This window comes from Fusarium flagelliforme, assembly GCF_020744385.1.
Source record: "Fusarium flagelliforme strain FIESC 12 MPI-CAGE-AA-0113 chromosome Unknown B0J16scaffold_5, whole genome shotgun sequence".
Lineage (NCBI taxonomy): Eukaryota > Fungi > Ascomycota > Sordariomycetes > Hypocreales > Nectriaceae > Fusarium > Fusarium flagelliforme.
Genome location: NW_025763507.1, coordinates 3,732,414 through 3,752,541, shown reverse-complemented (window position 1 = coordinate 3,752,541; position 20,128 = coordinate 3,732,414). Strand labels below are relative to the sequence as shown.

General features: G+C 47.1%; 9 protein-coding genes and 4 non-coding genes across 13 annotated transcripts; 8 read left to right on the top strand and 5 right to left on the bottom strand.

Annotated features, from left to right (window-relative positions):
* The first annotated feature begins 1,003 nt into the window (after positions 1-1,003).
* B0J16DRAFT_345965 (efflux pump antibiotic resistance protein) lies at positions 1,004-3,060 on the top strand. The gene has a single exon (XM_046128352.1). It carries the CDS (start codon positions 1,027-1,029, stop codon positions 2,626-2,628), a length of 1,602 nt encoding a protein of 533 aa, XP_045982003.1. The 5' UTR covers positions 1,004-1,026; the 3' UTR covers positions 2,629-3,060.
* Positions 3,061-3,228: 168 nt separating this feature from the next.
* B0J16DRAFT_402048 (uncharacterized protein) lies at positions 3,229-4,812 on the top strand (the record flags this gene model as incomplete). The annotated part of the gene is made up of 7 exons (XM_046132614.1): positions 3,229-3,324; positions 3,381-3,516; positions 3,563-3,775; positions 3,884-3,951; positions 4,000-4,385; positions 4,438-4,505; positions 4,559-4,812. 7 exons carry the CDS (start codon positions 3,229-3,231, stop codon positions 4,810-4,812), a joined length of 1,221 nt encoding a protein of 406 aa, XP_045982002.1.
* Positions 4,813-4,913: 101 nt separating this feature from the next.
* Positions 4,914-5,013, top strand: B0J16DRAFT_t200. The gene has a single exon. It is a non-coding gene; the product is annotated as a tRNA-Leu (tRNA).
* Positions 5,014-5,057: 44 nt separating this feature from the next.
* On the bottom strand, positions 5,058-6,230 carry B0J16DRAFT_373997 (uncharacterized protein). The gene is made up of 2 exons (XM_046130570.1): positions 6,098-6,230; positions 5,058-6,042 (listed from the first exon to the last, which is right to left on the bottom strand). Exons 1-2 carry the CDS (start codon positions 6,180-6,182, stop codon positions 5,258-5,260), a joined length of 870 nt encoding a protein of 289 aa, XP_045982001.1. The 5' UTR covers positions 6,183-6,230; the 3' UTR covers positions 5,058-5,257.
* Positions 6,231-6,868: 638 nt separating this feature from the next.
* B0J16DRAFT_t201 lies at positions 6,869-6,959 on the top strand. The gene has a single exon. It is a non-coding gene; the product is annotated as a tRNA-Pro (tRNA).
* A 329-nt stretch (positions 6,960-7,288) lies between these two features.
* On the bottom strand, positions 7,289-8,757 carry B0J16DRAFT_363931 (putative serine protein kinase; the record flags this gene model as incomplete). The annotated part of the gene is made up of 3 exons (XM_046129903.1): positions 7,289-7,851; positions 7,905-8,482; positions 8,537-8,757. The coding sequence occupies 3 exons, from the start codon at positions 8,755-8,757 to the stop codon at positions 7,337-7,339; spliced, it is 1,314 nt and encodes a 437-aa protein (XP_045982000.1). The 3' UTR covers positions 7,289-7,336.
* An 814-nt stretch (positions 8,758-9,571) lies between these two features.
* Positions 9,572-9,845, top strand: B0J16DRAFT_386640 (uncharacterized protein; the record flags this gene model as incomplete). The annotated part of the gene is made up of 2 exons (XM_046131587.1): positions 9,572-9,696; positions 9,746-9,845. 2 exons carry the CDS (start codon positions 9,572-9,574, stop codon positions 9,843-9,845), a joined length of 225 nt encoding a protein of 74 aa, XP_045981999.1.
* A 382-nt stretch (positions 9,846-10,227) lies between these two features.
* B0J16DRAFT_416611 (uncharacterized protein) lies at positions 10,228-12,113 on the bottom strand (the record flags this gene model as incomplete). The annotated part of the gene is made up of 6 exons (XM_046133609.1): positions 10,228-11,074; positions 11,127-11,266; positions 11,324-11,549; positions 11,598-11,649; positions 11,722-11,948; positions 12,010-12,113. 6 exons carry the CDS (start codon positions 12,111-12,113, stop codon positions 10,228-10,230), a joined length of 1,596 nt encoding a protein of 531 aa, XP_045981998.1.
* A 224-nt stretch (positions 12,114-12,337) lies between these two features.
* B0J16DRAFT_357086 (tannase and feruloyl esterase-domain-containing protein) lies at positions 12,338-15,464 on the bottom strand (the record flags this gene model as incomplete). The annotated part of the gene is made up of 4 exons (XM_046129514.1): positions 12,338-13,185; positions 13,234-13,381; positions 13,427-14,000; positions 14,482-15,464. The coding sequence occupies 4 exons, from the start codon at positions 15,462-15,464 to the stop codon at positions 12,338-12,340; spliced, it is 2,553 nt and encodes an 850-aa protein (XP_045981997.1).
* Positions 15,465-15,984: 520 nt separating this feature from the next.
* Positions 15,985-16,083, top strand: B0J16DRAFT_t202. The gene has a single exon. It is a non-coding gene; the product is annotated as a tRNA-Ser (tRNA).
* A 990-nt stretch (positions 16,084-17,073) lies between these two features.
* Positions 17,074-17,145, bottom strand: B0J16DRAFT_t195. Its single transcript has one exon. It is a non-coding gene; the product is annotated as a tRNA-Asp (tRNA).
* Positions 17,146-17,997: 852 nt separating this feature from the next.
* On the top strand, positions 17,998-18,975 carry B0J16DRAFT_373994 (uncharacterized protein; the record flags this gene model as incomplete). The annotated part of the gene is made up of 2 exons (XM_046130569.1): positions 17,998-18,664; positions 18,869-18,975. Exons 1-2 carry the CDS (start codon positions 18,256-18,258, stop codon positions 18,973-18,975), a joined length of 516 nt encoding a protein of 171 aa, XP_045981996.1. The 5' UTR covers positions 17,998-18,255.
* A 538-nt stretch (positions 18,976-19,513) lies between these two features.
* Positions 19,514-19,936, top strand: B0J16DRAFT_386635 (uncharacterized protein; the record flags this gene model as incomplete). Its single annotated transcript, XM_046131586.1, has 1 exon — positions 19,514-19,936. One exon carries the CDS (start codon positions 19,514-19,516, stop codon positions 19,934-19,936), a length of 423 nt encoding a protein of 140 aa, XP_045981995.1.
* Between the last annotated feature and the right edge of the window lie 192 nt (positions 19,937-20,128).

Sequence of the window (20,128 nt, the reverse complement as noted above, 5' to 3'; positions counted from 1 at the left end):
TGCTTTTTCTGCAGGCTGACAGGACGAGACCTGCTATCAGCACCTTAACAGGGGTTGAGGGAAATTAGAGCTGACACATGCATTGACCACCGTTTTTCCAGACATTCTTTGCAGCAATATCACGTATAAACAGCTGTATGAAGCAACTACCCAGACGACTGTCGTTTCCATTGCACACCTACGAGTAACATCGTAGTGTATGATTGATTCAGCTGAAGTCGCTGACTCGTGTCCAAGATGCAGAAGCACCCAATTGAGGACAAAGTGCTTCCTTCTTGACTGTGCCGCAATGCCAATGCCATGGTCAAAGCTTCTGAGGTGTGTTCTCGCAAATGACCCACTGTAGAAAAATGGACTATTGGTTCGGTTCGCAAAAAGTCAGTCTCGAGGCAGGCATTGGGGTACGTGACCCGTCCATTTCCAGCCCAGGCTGCTGGTACGATTTACGAGAGGTAACCCTAGTCTTATCCGTTAATGTTCGTTACGGCCCGCTGGGCTGGATGCAATACTCATTTTCCTGATACGGTTAATGATGGACGGAACGGAGGGTCTGTGGTTCCGATCGTCCGGTTCCAAACAGGGATTGTTTAACGTGTAGGGTAGTTTACGCTCAAGGTGACCAGCGATGGACAGTTAGCCAGACAGCTTCCCATTGACTGACTTGCATGACATTTTTCCTTCCTGTTATAAATTAAACTTCTTCATTTTAGAGAGTTTTTTGATGCGCTAGGTTGGTGAGTTTCGGCGTCGAAATTGTTCAACGATGACTTTCCTTCACCATCCGGGCGTTGAACAGGCTATTTGTTCAATGACTGTCAAATCCTTGAACTTAACAGACGTAGGAAATTCAGGTATTGATAAAACGGTGCTGTGTGGGAATAAAAATGATATGTGTTGGAATGATTTGTTTTCCGACTACTGTTGATGTTGATATCATCACGTGATACTGGCACTATATGCTTACAACTGCAAAGGATCTACAAACCCCTCTTCATCCTCGTCTTTTCTGTTTTGCTTGATGCGAAAATGGCAGAAATGAGCAATCTTGAGCCTGTCCCGGGGCATCATGCTACCCACTCGGCGGACGAACAAGAAGCAGCCACGCTAACTCCCGAGCCTGATATCACCTACCCAACAGGCCTCAACCTCTGGCTCATCATGCTCTCAGTATCCGCCGTCCTCATCCTAAGCAGCATAGAAATGAACATAATAGCAACCGCAATCCCCAGCATAACAGATCACTTCCACACAGTAGCCCACATAGGCTGGTACTCATCCGCCTTCAGACTCTGTGTCTGCGCATTCCAATTCATCTTTGGCAAAGCATACACTCTTTTCTCCGTTAAGCACGTATTCCTTCTAGCGAACGCGATATCGATTGTTGGATCGATATTATCTGGTACTGCAAGTAGTTCAACTATGCTTGTTATTGGTAGAGCTGTTGCTGGCTTGGGCTCTGCGGGGTTGTTTGCTGGATGTTTTGTTATTGTTGTGCAGTCGACACCTTTGCGACGACGGCCAGTGTTTCTGGGGATTATGGGTGCCGTGGAGGGTTTGGCGACTATTGCTGCGCCGGTTCTTGGGGGTGCGTTACAGACGTGGAGTTGGAGATGGTGTTTCTATATCAATGCTCCCACTGGTCTTGTCACTTTCCTACTCACTGTGTTCTGTCTTTCAGATGTTCAGAAGCCTGCGAATATTGCTCGACTGACACTGAAGCAAAAGGTGCTCCAGTTGGACTTGGTGAGCAATATGCTTCTTCTACCCGCGCTCACGAGCCTCTTCCTGGCTTTTTCTTGGGCCGGTACAAAATACTCGTGGACAAGCGGAGAAGTGATTGGTCCTCTGGTCACTTTCGCCATTCTCCTCATCGCATTCATCATGAACCAGATACACAGAGGGGAGACAGCTGCCCTTCCTCCGCGATTGATGAAGCATCGCAGTGTGATAGCCGGCTTCATATTCATATTCTGCGTCAACAGCACTGGCGTCGTACTCGAATACTACCTTCCGACCTACTATCAACTCGTTCGTGGTTATACACCCGTGAAGAGCGGATACATGATCCTGCCCATCATTATAGCGGCAACTATAGGCTCGCTGATCCACGGAGCCGGAACAAGTGCATTTGGATATTACACCCCATTCATGATTCTAGCTTCGGTGATCATGCCGATTGCTGTGGGGCTCATCACCACTTTCGAAATAGACACGAGCTTTGCGCGACTCATTTCTTATACGGGGCTTTCGGGGTTGGCATATGGGATAGGCTTCATTGGCCCTCAGACAGCTGTACAAACAGTCTTACCCGCCGAAGACGTCCCGCTTGGATTATCAATCATGCTATTCGCACAATCCTTTGGTCCAGCAGTGGCTGTTCCAATAGCACAAGTTTTGTTCACGAACCAATTATCAACCAACCTGGAAGCTTTTGTTCCAAGTTTAAGTCAAGGAAATATCACCAAAAGTGGACTCACCGAGATGGTAGCGAGTGTGGCGCCTTCAGAGACGGGAGCTGTTCTTGTTGCGATTAACAAGACTCTTGGCCAAACGTGGTACTTTGTGGTTGGGTTGGCTTCAGCGGCGATAGTGGGAAGTTTGATGTCCGAATGGAAATCTGTCAAATGAGGGTGGCTTAATGGCTGTTTCTCATGTTGCCTCTTTTCGTCATGCTACAGGCTTTCGATTCGTCACCAGTCTTCTGTCATTGGCCGGTCATGGTTACAGAAATAACATTGATTATGGCTTGCCGATACGGCACCGCTTCAAATAGAGCTTGATGCGGGTTGCTGTCACATTGAGGATATTTTGAAATCGATCGAGCAGTCTCGATTTCGGGAACGGCGTCATCCTGATGATCTTTATTGCCACCATAAATCCGTAAAGCTTAATATGTACTCATTCACTGTGTCAATAGGGCTTAGCCGACCAACTGGAATTCTATAAGCGGGTGCCCCGGAAGGTTTGACGCGAAACCAGAGGATCTTGACACATAGCGTCTCACTAAAATATTGAAATCTACACTAACAGGCCCTTTGACTGGTTAGATCTGCCAGGAACCCGTCTTAGCACTCTCATGTTCCGCTATGAGGTTAGTGTTAACGCCACGATATCTAAGCCAGCATTCCAACAGGCGCAATCAGCGTGATAAAGCCCATTCATTTCCCTTCACTCGTCACGTAAATCCCTATAACTTTCACTACTCGCTATGTGGACCTCGCGCACATCATGGCGATGTCGAAATTCGCAACCATCTTTGCCATATTGGGTCTTGGCAGGTACGCGACGGCTCAATCAACATCAGTGACTCTACCAGCATGCGGGGTAAGTCTCCCTTTGATGAGAAAGCTAATACGGGCAGAACTAACAGAATCGTACAGATACAATGTTTTACCAAAATTATGTCAATGTCACAGTTCGCGGAGCAAACGAGTCAACAGCTTTGCGTCAACTTCGAGTTTGTACAAGCGCTAGGTCTGTGTCTCGAGGAAGGGTGTAACGACGAGGAAATACAAGGTACATCCCACCAGAACTCGACCGAAGGATGTACTGACTGTCGCAGTGGTCAAAGATGCTGCCATCCGCCAATGCGATGTACAAAGACGAGACTACCGGCCGGCGTTGCGCACTGCAAGCTTGATCATATTCGGTTTCGCATTGCTGTGCTTTTGTATGAGGCTGCTATCGAAGTTTCTTCACAGATCGAACTGGGGTGCTGATGACACTTTCATGTCACTTGCAGCTGTAGGTTACAGCTATCCTTTAACCGGACTACGTATGCTAATTGGGCAAAGTTTCTTGTCGTGCCACTTCTCATATTGTTTCAGCTCAGTGAGTTCGACTCATTCTATTTGGAAGATGAAGTACTAAATATGGCTCTCAGTGATATCGCATGGCGTTGGTCTTGACTTACGCACACTCAGCCGCGAGCAAGTTGTCTTTATTTTCAAGGTATGTCTTCCAAGACCCTGGTCTTGCAACGACTATTCACCATTTTAGATGTTCTTCATTCAACAAGTAACATACTTCATCACACTCGGCTTCGTCAAAGCGTCCGTATTGGCATTTTATCTCCGAATCTTCACCGACCACAAATTCCGATTCGCCGTTTGGGTCACGCAATCTATCAATCTCACTACTGCGACTCTATATGCTATTTTAATCCTCCTCCAGAAGAAACCCATATCGTTGAATTGGACAGGTGGAGGGTCGTTTCACCCGAAGGCTGAAGTGTTAAATGACAAGCTGTTGTATTTGTCGCATGGATGTATCAGTCTGGCACTGGATGTTACGATGCTGATACTACCTATGACACAAGTATGGCACTTAGGACTGAAGTTAAGAAAGAAAGTTGGCGTTATAGCGATGTTTAGTTGGGGAATCTTGTGAGTCTCATCCTAAAACGGCCTGGATAACTTTGGACTGACAACAGCCTAGACTCACATGCGCATGTGCGATACGGTTTTACTATTTGATACGATGTCAAATCGCAAGAAGTGCTGAAGGTAAACTATCACAAACCTATTCCTCCAACCATCAAACTAACAAGTACTATCAGAAGGCGTTAAAGCTGTTCTTTGGGCTTACATAGAACTTTGCATGGGCGTAGTCGTGGGCTGCATGCCTGGCATTCGACAGCTGACACGCAGAGCACACACGTTCCTTGTATCAAGAAGCGGCTACGGCAGCTCGGATCCAGAGGCCAATACTGGTGATTTTAGGGAAAGATCACTGGAGCTTATATCCCAGGGAACTACCGCTGTGGGAACAGACAAAGGGAAAAGTAGGGCAGTATCTAGTATTTCTAAGTAGTGAATTTTCCAGTGTGGAAAGCGACATTGTTGACTTCGTTTGTGTGAAGTGTCCAGTGGTCATAGGCAGATGTTTGTGCGCTTGAACATCACTAAATCATCGGTGAGATGGCCGAGTTGGTTATGGCGCCAGGTTAAGGTTAACCTTAACACCAATCTCCTGGTGGAGCAATCCTCCTGGGTTCGAGTCCCAGTCTCATCAGAACTATCTTTTTGCATTACTGACCTACAAGTCTAATTATTTCCCTGATTTCCAAACAACTGTTGTCTTTGTGTTTTGAGAGGTTTGGTTCAAGCCAGACATTATTAAGTTGAACTTGAGTTGCAAGAAATACGATATCGCTACGAAGGAAAGACGAAGTGTGTGAATCAAAAGTAATTATTTTAAGAGCCGCTATTAGTAAATGACATACCAAAAGCTCAACTTATTCCCGTCGACCAACTACCTAGGACTTGGTGGCAGCCACATTGATTGCCGTGTATCCGGCAGGGTTGTCCGAGGCACTTCCGATATACCAGAGATCACCTCCACCTGGGTTGAACTTGTAGTAGAACTGATCATAAACACCCGATGCAGTGGTGCAAACCTCCCTAGAGTTTTCGTCTGAGGAGCAGTAACCCCGCGGCGCTGTGCAAGAGACCAAACCACCAGCGATCTCGCAGGTAAGGTAATTGTAGAGCAGGTCATCGCCGTTGTAGCCGTCATAAAAACAGTTGGCTACAGCAGCAGGATCGGATGGTGTGTGGCTTTTGCCGTAGTAGGCGCAAATGTATCGGCCAGTTTCTGCGTCTTGGAGGCGGCCGGTGTCTGACTCGATGGTGTACGTAGTGGCATGGGCCCCATTGAAGTTTGGGTTGAATACGATTGAGGATCCTGTGCCGCCATCGCTCTGGGGAGCGGCTCCGTCAATCGGGCCGCGAATGACGCGAAAGGAATAAGCTGTCGCGATAGCCCCGGAAGCGGTGGTAGTGGTGTCGGCGATGGTGGTGGTGTCGGCGACAGTGGTAGTACCAGCGGTAGTAGTAGTATCGACAGTGATGGTGCTGTCAATCGCGATTGATGCTTCGGCTTCCGATGTAGTGAGGGTAGTATCAACAGCGACAGTGGTAGCTGAAGTGATATCGGTGAAGACGGTTGTGGTAGCGTCAGACATAATTTCTGTAGAGCTTTTCAAGACAGTGGTGGCTGTCTCGGATGTTGCAGCCGAAGTAGCAGTTACCTCTTCTGAAGCTAGATACAATTGCATGATCAGCAGTGCTTCAAGTGTCCTTTTGGTTTAACTTACCAGACGTTCTTGGCTTGCAAGGACCAGCAAGAGCCGAATCAGCGACGAACAGCCCAATGGCGAAGAAAATTACGCCGGAACGCATCGTTGAGTACTTTCACAAACGATGGACTGAGGTGAGCTGTGAAGGAAATGGCAGGCAATAAAAAAGGGAAAGGACGTGAAGACTTTGTATTTAAACGAGCGACACTATTAATTCTCGCCTGATGCTTTATTTCTTCAAATCGATAGTTTCCGAGACTACTTGTTGGCTACCCTTGATTATTGGTTAGTTGCTGCGCTACTGCAGGGGCGGCGGCCGTGATATGGCGTCCATGCTCTTTTTACCCATGTCTTCAGCTGTCAGCTGTTGCGGTCTTCAAAGAGAGCACGACAACTTTCTTTAGGCATAATCATTTCCGAACTATGTCCTGAGCATATTGTACCAATCTGGAGCCGGCGTGCGCTTAGTGGTAGCGATCCGTACACTGACATGACGGCTTTCAATTCAGCAGTTACGTATTGCTTTCCCGGTCGCTCATCCTCTCCAAAACTCTAGTAGGGTTAGTCTTTCGGATCGTAATAGAGTTCTCATTAATTCTTGCAAGATACTTTCAACCAAGGAACCATGCAAGTGACAGAGGAACAAGAGCAGACCGTAATGACCTTGTTGGTTCATCAGCACTGTGATACTGGGGACCTGTCAGCGTCCTCTGCAAGCTAAAACAAGGAACATAGGCCGTGACAGCAAACCTCGAACTCAATCGAAGCGGATCCTTGATTCGCCTCCTCGGTCTGGTGGTCTAGTGGTATGATTCTCGCTTAGGGAAAACCCTATAGCATAGCTTGCGAGAGGTCCCGGGTTCAATCCCCGGCCAGACCCTTCCTTTTGCCAATTGCCTATATTTTTGGGACAGGGTTCTTTGTCTTGTAGACATCTTTTTTGCCTGGTCTTCACTTCAGAGGCTTGGACCCTGTGACACTACAAGTTCACATGCCGGATATTGGGTTCAACCCGGTTGAATACTCCCCTCTTTCACATTTGAGAGGCACGCATACTTAACCCTATTCCTAATGAAAGTCTACAGAGACAGCAAACATCGAAAGATTTACCTTTCCATATCTTTACTCTTATGTGTAGATAAAGGAGGATGTCTTGTTACTTCCATTATGGTATTCTCAACTCCAGGCTTGTACTTGTTATCTAGATTCCCTACATCTAAAGGTGCCTTACATATTAAAACACAACTGGTATTCTTCTCACTCTAGCTCATCCACAAACCACGGATCAGAAAGAATTTCCTCAGCTGAAGGCCTCTTGGAGGGATCGTATTGAAGGATCTGTCGAACAAGTCTCTTGACCTTGTCTCCCTCTTCAACGGATAACTCGGGATTGGTCAGGTCAAAGGTAGCCTCCATAGAAACCTGTTCCAGCATAAGAGGTTCTTCACCCTCGGCAACACCGCCAAGTTCGCAATTGTACAACTTCCTGTCCTTGGTGTAGTACTGCGACGAAGTCTCCCAAAGATTGTAAAGCTCATCGGGTAATGGACCAAGCTTTGCCTCAAGCTCAAAGATATGATTGTCATTTTCGTAGGTCTTGTTACTGTAACCGGGGACGCAGAAGAGTTGTTCTCCGGTTACGAGTTCATATACAAGGCAGCCAAAACTCCAGATGTCGAGAGACTTGTCAACTTCTCCTTTGAGAACAAGCTCTGGGGCTCGTAGCCCACGCGGGGTGAGAGGGCTTTTGGGAGGGCTGTCAAGAAAGTATGCTGCTCATTGTCAGTTATCTTCAATTCGAAACATGTAAAGAGAAAACCCTTACCTCCTCCCATATCAGATAACTTGACTTGAAGGTCCTCGGGGAACCTCGCGTATGCCGCTAATGGCTGTCCCATGCATAGGTATCGTGGAGCCCATTTGTCTTTCTTGCCGTCAAGTCTTTCTACAGGAGCTGAGATTGAGTACGTCTCGACGTTCTCTTCCTGACGAAGTGACGCTTCGGTGTAGGAATCGATGGTCTTGATTGCAAATAAAATGTTGGCAGGCTGGAAGTCACCATGTGCGATGCCATTCTTGTGAAGGAAAGCCAGTCCTCGCAAAGCTTGTTTGAGAATGCGTTTCGCCAACTGAGGAGGGTACCGAATTTGCATTCCAAACATGCGCGGTTTAAACTGGGGCAGCTCGTCGACCATTGAGTTAGCGGACGGTCCCATAGGCTCAAATACAAGGCATTTATGAATGCCGTTTGGGCCCTCGTGGTCGAACTCCGTCAGAAGCTGAGTGATGTGGTGGGGCCCATCATTGGGAGTAACCTTGGCGAGATGGTGCAAGATATCCAACTCATGGCTTTGCTCTTTATTCTCCGCGACAAGAATCTTCAGTGCGACGTAACGAGAGTTGCTAAGTATAATGTGAGCAGGTAGCTACCGAGGAATAATGAGAAAGTCGACTTACATATGGTCTCGCGCAAGCCAAACAGTCGAGTAAGAGCCTTCTCCCAGCTTTCGAATGACCTTGTATTGGCCATCATTGAAAACATCGCCGAGATGTACGGGATGGTAGCTCCCGGGGTGATAGTCCTCAACCCACTCGCAGGCGGATATGACATGCTTGAACCGCCGCTCTTCATAATCTGGTGTTCTTGATGGCGGGGTAGGCGGAGGTGAAGTGCTCATCGTGACAACAGAAATGTGTTGATAGAATCTTTTGGGCAGAACAAGAGAATGATTTGCAGGAAATCGAAATGCAATGAGGGAAGAAGGGTAGAAATAATTTCTCAAGGGTCATCGAAAGTGGTGAAAGAGAGTTGGTCTGATGGAAATCTTGAGCGAGAACAAAGGATTTTGATTCACGTTCGGCGTATGACTAAGACACCGCGTTGTGTTTGCACAGGTACCCGTGCAGGTATGAATAGCCCGCCACGCCATTGGTTTGTTGGTCTTGTGTACAACTCCACGAAAGTTGCTGAGTTGAAAGAAACCAACAGCTTCATGGCTCTCGACCTATTAAGATTCTTGTTCGCGAGCCCGTGATTTCATTCAGATTCCAAACTGCTTTCCCCCGATTGTACAAGTCATACTATTGGCTGATCATAAATAGATGGTTACACTGCCTTTGTTGTCGCAAACAACAATAGTCCTCTCACAGCAGCACCAACACTATCTGTTTTAAGCTTTCCTTTTAGGAGCAGGTCTTTCAGGTAATACAGACAAACAAGAGAATCAAAGAGGAAATATCTATTGATAATGAACAGCCCTTGCAAGTCAGGCTTTTATCTTCAAATAGACACCGCGATGACTGCTAAGACTGGTAATAGCGATTTCTTTGAAGGCTACACGACAAGACATAAATCCACTGATGTTTGTCTCGTAACATTTCCTGTCAATTCTCATCTTCATCCTAAACTTTCAACTCTGCTTGTCTTTTGATCATATATCCCAGCGTGTGCTTTTTTTTTCGTAGTCTTCAGCATTCTATTTCCTACGCACCATGCATCCTGCTAACGTTTACTTCCAGCCGGCGAATTCGTATTCCCAAAGGCCTGCCGAGAAAGCTAACATCATCAACCTAGTCGTCGCATACGCCCCTCCTGGAGCCGCATATGCAATTGTTGTGTAAGTAAAGCATCTGCAACTATCTACTTACTACTGACATTTATCCTAGGAACGGTTGGCACAGCAGTAGGGAAGACCCCAGGATCCACTGTACAGTTGACTATCTCGATGCTCACAACAGGCCCATGTACCGAGAGCATATTGTTTGATTTCGTTATGTGTTGGTTTTAACTGTACGCCTTGTTTGCTGGACATTCAAGAAGCTCAAAACAGTTAATTTACTCTTGGAATTCACTTTTGTATGGTACGGACGAGCTGGCATAAATTCACATGTACCTATACTTCGTATTTCTGCAAATAAGACGTTCATCTGCACTACTACTAGTTAAATTCATGTATACGTCCCCAAACTGCCGTAGGTTTTACCTACATCAAAGTGCTTTCCCGTATAGGAACGTTAACAAGTAGTTAAGCAACTTCGAGGGACCCTCGGGTCATGAACACGAGATTCGCAGATTGAACAACTGAGACACTTATATAAGACTGCGTAGGATTTGAGTTTATTTGATGGATCCAAAACATCCGGAAATCTTAGGCTTGTACCTTTTGCCATAGTGACTCGCACATCTCGCTTTTAACAGACCCGGCCGGCCACACAACGTCTCTCAGCACCCGACGCGCGTCCGCCCATGTCTGAATTCTTGTGGTCTTAACCCAACACTTCATCAAGACACATAGCTCGTCTAATATCGTCTGAAAGCCCTCATAAAACTCGATCGACTGCGCATAAACTGTACTCAACGCTCCAACAAACGCCTTCCAAAACCACAGGTTCCGTGTCTCGGTGTTCATACTCTCAAATTTCATCACTCCCTTCTGCAGATCCCTTTTCAGGATTTTAATCTTGAGATAATGGAGTTTTCTTTCGGGAGGAAGTGCTCGGTTGCAAACTCCAGGAACAGTAATCAGATAGAAGCCAACAGCGGCAAAGAATCCAGACCATGCTGATACAAACACTGGCTCATCAGGCGTTGGGAGCGGGATCTTATCCGAGAAGGATTGTATATGGCCCGTGAACATCGTATACAGCAGCCTCGACGGGCCTCCGCTGTTCCAAGTATACCAGGGCATCGGAACAGGCGCATCAGCTGAGGATGTTTGCTGTATCAGCTCCGTCATTTCTCGAATTAGTAGTATGGCTGGGTACATGTTGATGTCCTTGGGTTCACGGCCGGATGGAATGGAGCCGAATAAGAAGGGTATCATCCGGAATGCTCGTAAGCGGAGTTCGGGGACGTGGACTTCGTGGAGATGCATTTTGAGCATCATTCGGCTTACTTCTGCGACCTCTGTGTCTGCAGCAGGTTCTTGGTGTATTGTTTCTGGGGTCAGGACGGTGCTTATGCGGCTTTTCGTGCTATGAATCATGCTGCTGGCTCTAATGATAAGATTAGCGAGGGCTGCTTAATGTGATATTTTGTAGGCCCTACATAATGAGACAGCGATTTGCCAGCTCCAGGTCGACATGATTCTGTGAGTCTCGATTGAGAATGTCTTGTTGCTTGGTAAAGAGGTATGTCGTCAGTCCGTTAAGGTGAGATTCAGCAACGGCAAAATTTCCAAGACAGCACTAGACGGATATCAGATGAGCAGCCTACCCCAAGCGATGCAAATGTGATGGTCATACCTCGACTATACAGTGTGTACTGATATACTTGGCACATCTCACAACATCTTTCGCACTAGAAGAGCTAGCAAGCCAATTATTGATCTGCTTTATGCTTTCAATCTTGTGAAGGAGGAACGTCGGTTCGAAAAGGGCAAGATCGCCTTTGTTGTTCCATGTATAGTGTAAGGCTGATACCAGCATGGTATTTTGGAGGATGTTCGGGTCACGAGTAGCTGAGGCGACGCTGTAAGATTGTTAGGGCAATAACTTGGTACATCATACTGCGACTAACCAATCGTTTGGGTTGATTGGTAAGGTTCCAATGTTGGTTCCTGCATACAGGACTAATTCGTATCAGTTGATGTCATGAGTACATATCTACCCATGCTTGAGAAAGAGTGGCTGTCTGCACGTACAGTATTGGAGGAGCTCTTTTGACTTTAGTGGCATCTTGATTGGCAGCACGTCAAAAGGGTCCAGGAAGTCAGATCCTGGCTTTGCGGTTATGCTGATTTGCGATGGAGCTGTCGACTTCTGCACAACCCATGGCGTCTGCTCTCCAGGGCGCGCAGCAGCCCTTCGTTCGCGCAAAGGAACGGTTGGTACATAAGAACAAGGCAAATTCTTAACCCAACAATTCGAGCTGTGCGATGATGTCAGTCACTATGATCCAAGCCGAAACTGATGCTTATCAGGTGGCTTACCAGGATGGTTTCTTCTCATCGCATCTCACCCGCTTCGAACGACATCCCACACAACCAGTGCGGCTCCTCGTGCTGCTTACACGCTTCTCTGGTGGCGCGCCCATTGCGAAGCTAGCGAGTGAGTGGTGTGAGGGGAATGAAGCGCGGAGATAATGAGGTGATGGGTGAGATTTATGCCAAGATTGACAGTTGGGTACTAGTCCTGATGGAGACATATAGGACGCCGGAGACGAATGGAGACCCGCATGACAGATCCTGGTCTTATGCATAATTCTACCCATCGTATTTTTCGCAATCGGCTATCATTGCTACGAAGACTGTGAAAGGCCTATGCGCAACTAAAAGAGGAAGCAAGGTCCTTATCGCCTCCGATATACGCAATTTTCTTCGGCCACACACAAAGCTCAACAGCCCTCTCCTTCTCCAACCCAACAGTCTCAGCATACATCCTATCCGGCGCCTCACCCGTCTCAACCCAATTAACAAGCGTATCAAATCCACTTCCAGGATACCATCCAGAACCTCCACTACAATGTTCAACACCAGGTGCTTCAAAGAAACGATAATAATCCGTCGCATTGGGATCGTTCTCTAGCACACGATTGTAATAATCCACTGATCCTTGGAATGGGATGAGTTCGTCTGCTGTGCCATGCCATGCTAGTAATTTTCCTCCAGCTTTTTTGAAGTCGGTGAGATCGGCGTCTGCTGTGCCCATTATGGAAGCAAAGCGGTTCACAGACTGGCGGAAGAGCTTGCTGTACTCTTCGTGTGAGATACCGTGTAGTTTAGCAGTGTGGTTTTGTTGGACGAAGGTGGTGAGCCAATCCTTAGAGATAGCGAAAGGACTTGAGGTGCAGTTTTCCAAGGAAGTGCAGGTCGTGCCGGCCAATCTGGTAAGAGGAGCGGATTTATCAAGACCATACCAGAGAAACTTGCCATCCTCTGTCTCGGGGCCACGCCACGTCAAACGTGCGATTTCAGCTGCTTTCTCTGAGACTTTGAGATTACCTTCAGGGTTGTCGCAGGCAATTTCTGTTCCCGCTACGGACATGGGATCAAAATCACAGTTGATTGAGTTTGAGACAACACCATCTTCGACTCCATCTTGAGCATCGCATGCTTTGATAGTTGCGTTGGTGATGGCTTCAAGTTCGCATGCAGGAGGATAGTAACCTATACCTCGTAAGTAGGGTTTATGGATTAGTCAGAGGTTGAACTTACCGAGTCTATTCATCAAAAACTGTGGCCAATACTCCGATACAATAAACTTATCCCAATTAAAAGCAGACGCCGAGGCCAAGATACCATTGTACTGAGTTGGGTATCTTTGAGCCATCATATGACCTTGTCGTCCACCCGTAGAACAGCCCTAAATAGTCAGCATCTCTTCGCTCATTCATCTGGGTTCACTCACATTCCAATAAGAATACTTCGGCTTTTTACCATAGTAAGCCTCCACAACTGTCTTTCCAAGAGTAGCTGCATCATCCAAAGACACAGCTGCAAAGTTCTGCAAAGCATGTAAATCCAAGTTCCCACAGCTTGTAAGTGCCCATCCAAGTTCCTGTCTATTCGCCAAGAGATGGCCACCGTCGGTTGTAACAGCGGCATACCCTCTGGAAGCAGGTGCGGCAAGATCTTCGACATCTCCCGTTGACCAGCCTCCTCCACCGACGCCTACCATTCTTTCGTTCCATTCCGAGACGGGAAGCCATACGTATGTGTTTATAGTATCATTCCAGCCTGGGTGAGTGTATCGAATGGCGACCTTGCACAGTGTTACTGTGTCTTCGGGATTTTCTGGCCATTCGTTGGTAGGGGATGCTGGGAGGTTGACGGATGATATGTTTGCTGTGATTGAGAGGATTTCAGCTTTGTCGAGCTTGAGGGCGCCGAAGGCTTCGTCGGTGCATGTGTGACTAGATAGTACGCCTGGGAGACCTTGGAACACCAGAGATGTTGCTGACAGATTTGAAAGAAGCATGGTCCTTAGGCGCCGATGAAGCATGGCGACTAAAATGATGACTGTGAACCTGATGCTTTGTCAAAGTGAGATGGTTCCGCGTAGGTAAACTTCGAGATTGGGCAGATGGGTTCCTGTCAGACTTTTGGTCCGGAATCTCTGCAAAGTTAACATCCTCTGCAGATTTGGGTTCTGAAGAGAGGCTATTTAAACATCACGGCCATCTGGTGATCAGCATCAAATCCTACAATTTTAGCAGTTCGGTAAGCTCTCACGGCAGTAGTTATCCGCTTGTCGACATATCAGTATGACAGTTGTCACTCTTCTCCCCGCATTTTAGGAAACATATCCGTCTTGATCAGGTTCACGATGAAGATACCCCACGTTTTAGCATCAATCTTCCCCATACTCTAAGGAAATGCCGCGGAGACTAGTCAACTTCTGGAATAACCCCACAGCGTCGGTCCCAAAACAAGACCCCGTCTGGATTTTGACGAGCTACCTACTCTGGCTTACGACCAGTAACTACCAAAACATCAAATATCGGATGAACAGAACGTTGCCGCGAAGCTTGTCTGACTCTTGCGTTGAAAGCCTCCACTTCCTCAGACGACCAACCCAAAACTTCTGTGAACAGCACCGCTGTAAACGCAGCTACTCCCTCCACCATATTAATTCCCATAAGTGTACCAATTTCCTTCAAACGCTCATCTTTAGGCCATGGACCAATAGGAAGTTTGAACCTCTCTTCTTTAACCTGTTCAAAGCCTGTTTCTTCAACCCATTGTTTGAACATTGGTGCAGGATCCATAGTTCGACCGATCTTTTCGCAAGCGACTTTTAGGTAATCCATCATTTCGACCAGCGCGTTGTCGGGTTTGAGTGAGTCGTCTTCTGAGTAAAGTGTGTTGGCTGATTCATGAAATTCGATCCAGCCTCCAGGTTTGAGATTCGCATATGCTTGTTTCAAAAGTCGTGGCCAATCTTTGATGGAACCGGCCATGTATTTACAGTGGATGTAATCGTAAGGTACTGGGTCAACCCAATCGGCTTCAACATCGTCGATGAGAAATTTGACGTTCGGGGGAACCCAATCTGGTTGAATCGGGCTAAGGTCATTTCCGATTACTGTCGCAGAAGGATATTCATCTCCAAATTGGATAGCCCAAATTCCCGTTCCGGTGCCGATATCAAGAACACGCGCGCCCTCGGGTTTAATAGGCGCCGTGAAAAAGCGATCATTCAATAAGCGGGTAAAAGCGTGATGAACCATATCCAGACGATCTTGCTCTTGATCATCGTTTGGAAAACTGTATTCTCCTGCTCTATCGCTGTGATACCGACGTCCATGCTTCCATTTGTACTTTAGCACGCTGCTAGCGATAGAAGTGCTTCCGGCGATAGAGTGGCCTGTGAAGATGGAGTCTTCGGAGTCGGAGTGGACGTCCTCGTCGACTTGAACTTCGGGAACGGTTGGATTTTCCGGCATTTTGATACTGGGGTTCAACAATAATGGGATAATGCAATGTTTAAAGAGTCACTTCCAAGATCTGATATCAGTATCAGATGAAGGAAGCGGGGTTGTAGCCGAGGCATTGCAGAAAAGGCCTCACTCGCTTGGAGCATGCAAGGATGATGGACCCCTGGGATCATACCATTCGAGGGTATTGTTTTAGCGAGTGAAGCTGTAGTTGTGAAGTTTTTGACATTGGGATGGGTTTTTAGATTGCTAGCTTGGGAAGAACGCCACCCGGCCATGGGAGTAAGCGCACGACTCCAATTTAAGCTGGATGGACCTGGAGACAGATAATGGCAATGCCAAGGATCCCAGGTTGTAATGTTTAATAAAATTTTCAATCGATTTAGTAGGTACCGCTGCCTATGGCGAAGCATTATGGCCGGGTGTTTTGTACGCTTTGCGTTGCACAAGACACTTTCCGGCAGCAATTCTCGCAGAAGGTCCTACTACATGGATGTCAATATGTGGTCCAGACTTCAACCAATCGTAAGACAACGTGGCCGAGTGGTTAAGGCGATGCCCTGCTATCTCTTCTGAGACATCATAGGCATTGTGTTCGCACGCGTAGGTTCGAATCCTGCCGTTGTCGATTGTTTTTTTGTTTTTGCTAGCAATAAATAATTTATCTCTTCATTCTTTTTGTCACACGCACATGGAATTGCAAATTTTCCTACCGCTGCCAGCACCAGACACCACTAACCGAGCGCGCTCTACCATGGTGTGGATTGGCTGGAGTATCTCCAGGGTTTTATCACGTGTACTGTTCTACGAGGCGCAATGGAATTTCATTGCTATCTTATCACAGATTGTGAGCACACCTGTCGAAGACTCCGTTATTCGTGTGGGTTGTGGTGGCAAAGTATACCGCGGCACAACCTTGAGAAACTCTACTGCACCCGCCAACGCGACGCTATTCGCGGTATCAAGCGCGCCATGCGAACGCGTGTCTACCACCTATCAATGTAACGCACATCCAGATTGAACTCCGGGATAATCAGATCAGGCGCGATTGTTATAACAACCGTGGCGTCTTATCGGAGCCACAATGTGTCGTGTCAGATAATTGAATGGGCTCACAAGATTGTGTCCTCACACGTGGAACGATATCAGTTCATGTGGCTAAATCTTCTTCTGACTCTACATTGTAAATGTAGAGACTTGCAACTATATTCAGTAAACACTACCAATGGATCATGAGTGGAAATGACGTATCTACGTGGCTGGTCAAACCATCGCGTAGTGTAGGGTAATGTTTTGGACAACTGTCGAAGTACTGCTCTCTTGCTGTTGAATGGACACTTGTCGGTCTTTTTCGGTTAAAAAGAAAATTAATCTTGATCTTCGCTACCAAGCCTAATCATAGTTGTACCTATCGTAAATCACATCGCACTGCGTTCTCATTGAACACCGAGCACAGCTCATCCATCTTCATTCCCTCGGAGCCCTAACACGCCACTTTTCACCAGTTTGAACCGCACGACCCAGCTACGTGGAGCAAACAAAAAGCGAGTGGATCTCATGACCGAGTATCAAGCGGAAAAGCAAAAAAAGAGGACCTGCGTATCGCAGGTGGCTGGATCTCTCCCGCCGGGAATTGAACCCGGGTCTCAAGCGTGACAAGCTTGCATACTGACCACTATACTACGGAAGATGAACTGGCTGAGCCAATTGTAGTGAGGGATTTGTTGAGAATCCCTTCACTATTAGTACTCAATATCCCTTGTCATTAGACATGCACAACATGACTAGAAACTCATCCGTATCAATTTGGCACATTTTGAGAAAAGATAATAAATGTGTTCAATTGAGAAAGCCAGTTCGCCTGTGAAACTCAGTTTGGGATAAACTCTCCATCTGCTCGGTGATTTTCCTAGCCGCCCCCGGAGTGGCATTTTATACAGGTAAACCCGTACTACTAGTGTACTGTCTCAACAACCCAGTCATACCACATAGAGTTAATTCCGCAAGAGGATTAACTTTTCATTTTAAGCCACAAAAAATTACCTAGAAACAAGGCAGACGAGGACATATCCAGCTCTTGACATGGTGAAAAGTCTATAGAATACCAAGGCGAGGAGAGGAACAAGTACAGATTCCGCGAGTAGGCGTTCTGGTGGTTGGGGAACCCTTGCACTACAGGTCAAAAAAACGTCAGTCTGACCCGTATGGGATTTCTTTTATTGTAGTTTATCAATGGGACACACAACTATTATCAACAGTTCTTGAATCTGGCATCCGTATGCAAGATTCCACATGTATAAGGCAGAGCAAAAAAAGGCCATACGTGGGCAAAGGAGCCATAATGCCCCGTGACAAGTGTAAATATCATCGATCAGATAAGCTCAAAGTTTTCGGTGATAGTACACTTTTCAAAGGGCATCATGACTCCTTTGCCCACACGTGACCTTTTTTTGCCCTGCCTAAACATAAGGTTTAGGCAGGCTATAAGATGCCCTTATTCCTTGCTTCCATCCAGCCTTTCTCCTCTTCCTTCCACCAACATCAACAACCTACAACCACACTACATCTACCTCAAAAAAACCCATCAGGTAGTCAGGGTATCAGAAGATCATCCACCAAAACCATCAGACACCAAGCAACGTAGTTCCCTTGAGCTAGCCTCAACTGGCACTTGGGCTACTTTCTTCTCTCGCTCCAAGTCTTTCTTCTATTACTCATCTACCAACTGACTCTAAACACCCGGAGTCCTACACATCATCTACATCCACCTACCCGTCCATACAGCAGGAAACTAGCCACAATGCCAGCACTCGCTAAACCCTCGCTGTGGGCCTCCGTTGCAAAGGAAATCCCCGCCCTCGTCGCAAGACAGCTGGAGGACAACAAACCTTCAACTGTTACTCTTCTTTTTTCTGGGAAAGCATGGTATAAACATGAGGCATTCTGGATCCCTGCCGCTATCATCGGTGCTATCGTCATTTGTGCGTGCATCGGCCTTTGCGCGCTTTCTGGCAGTGAGATGAGATATGCCGAACCGCCAGGGTTCGTAGCGGCATGCGAAGCGCGCGAGGCGGAGGAAGCGGAGGAAGCGGAGGCAGCGGTGAGAGCGGAGGAGGCTAGGAAGCGGCGGATCGCGGGACACGAATGGGTGGCTGGGCGTGGGCATGGGGGGGAGTTGATGTCAGTAGGGAAAGAAAAGCCAAAGACAGGTATAAAGACGGGGCTTAAATGGGATTATTAAGTATTATAACTTTAATACTTACGCAAGAGCTGCCTAACACATCACTACCCTGTCTAGAATACACAATTCACTCAGTCTTTCCAAATATTTTATTCAACCCGGGTCTCAAGCGTGATAAGCTTGCATACTGACCACTATACTATGGAAGATAAACTGGCTGAGCCAATTGTAGTAAGGGATTTGTTGAGAATCGGTCCGTTATTCTCATCTAATACTCTAGTCCTACAAGCGCGAGCGCGTATTCACAATCTGGTTTACCATGAACTTGGTGAAGAATGAGGTTGCGAAAATAACTCCATTACTTTGTGACAGAGATCTATTCAATCGGGAAAGCTTAACCTATTTTACAGCAAAACCCAATTTAAAATAAACTCTCCATCTGCTCGGTGATATCCTTGGTCGCACCAGCCAGGGAGACCAATATGCTGGTGTAAGTTTAATTCAGCCTTATTTCAACAACATAATCATGCCACACAGTCAATCCCTCAACAACATTAAGTTTATAGGCAGAACCACAAAGAATCATCTAGATGCAATGCAGATAAGGACGCGTCCACCTCCCAACGTGGGAAAATGTTTATAAAATACACCCCGCCCTCACCAAGCGTTCCCCCCTCCACATCTTCCTCCAAAAATTGCCCATTTGCCAAGGTGTCAGAAAGTCAGCCACAAAGAGTATAGGGACAAAAGACCTTGGTCACCTTATACTAGCCTAGAGGACACCTCTTTTGTGTCCCATCGACTCTAAACACCCAGAGTCCTGCACATCATCTACATCCATCTATCTACCCGCCTACACGGTGAAAAACCACCCACAATGCCGGCACTCCCACCCTTGAACTCCCTCGCAGAGAAAGTCCACGCCCTCGCGGGACAGCTATCACCAGCACACATCTCCGTCGTAAAGGAAATCCCCGCCCTCGTCGCAAGAGAGATCACGGACAATGAACCTTTGACTGTTACTCTTCTTTCATCTGAGTATCATTGGTATACAAGCACAAGGTTCTGGGTTATTGGTGGTATCATCGGTGGACTGCTCTTGATCGGTGGCATCTGCGCCTGCGCGGCTGGACATGGTGATCTCGGCGCAAAGATCGCCCAAGCGGACGAGGACGGCGTGCTAGCTGCATATCGGCAGGCGGAGAGAGATGCTGTAGAAGCTGCTGCAAAAGAGAGGGTGGCTAGGGCGAACAAGGCCGATCAAGAGGACTATTGGCGCCGAGCGCGTTGCAACTACTAACGCCAGCGAAAAGTCACAAGAAAACTCCTTTACTTCTAAGACCAACAGTTCCTTAGTCAAGTATCGCTTGCTTGACCTGCGTGGGATTTCTTCTATCGTGGTTAACCGGGTTTTCTTTTTGTTGTTTTGGAGGATCTGGAGAGAGAACGTCGCAGGGACTGGCTGGATGGAAGAAGTATAGACAGGAGAGCG

What these genes read in the sequence shown, in the direction of transcription:
- B0J16DRAFT_345965 (XM_046128352.1), top strand. Translation starts at nt 1,027, where the DNA reads ATGGCAGAAATGAGCAATCTTGAGCCTGTCCCGGGGCATCATGCTACC.
- B0J16DRAFT_373997 (XM_046130570.1), bottom strand. Translation starts at nt 6,182, where the DNA reads ATGCGTTCCGGCGTAATTTTCTTCGCCATTGGGCTGTTCGTCGCTGAT. An exon ending in TTGCAAGCCAAGAACGTCTG is followed by an intron (nt 6,043 to 6,097) that starts GTAAGTTAAACC and finishes AATTGTATCTAG; the next exon opens with CTTCAGAAGAGGTAACTGCT.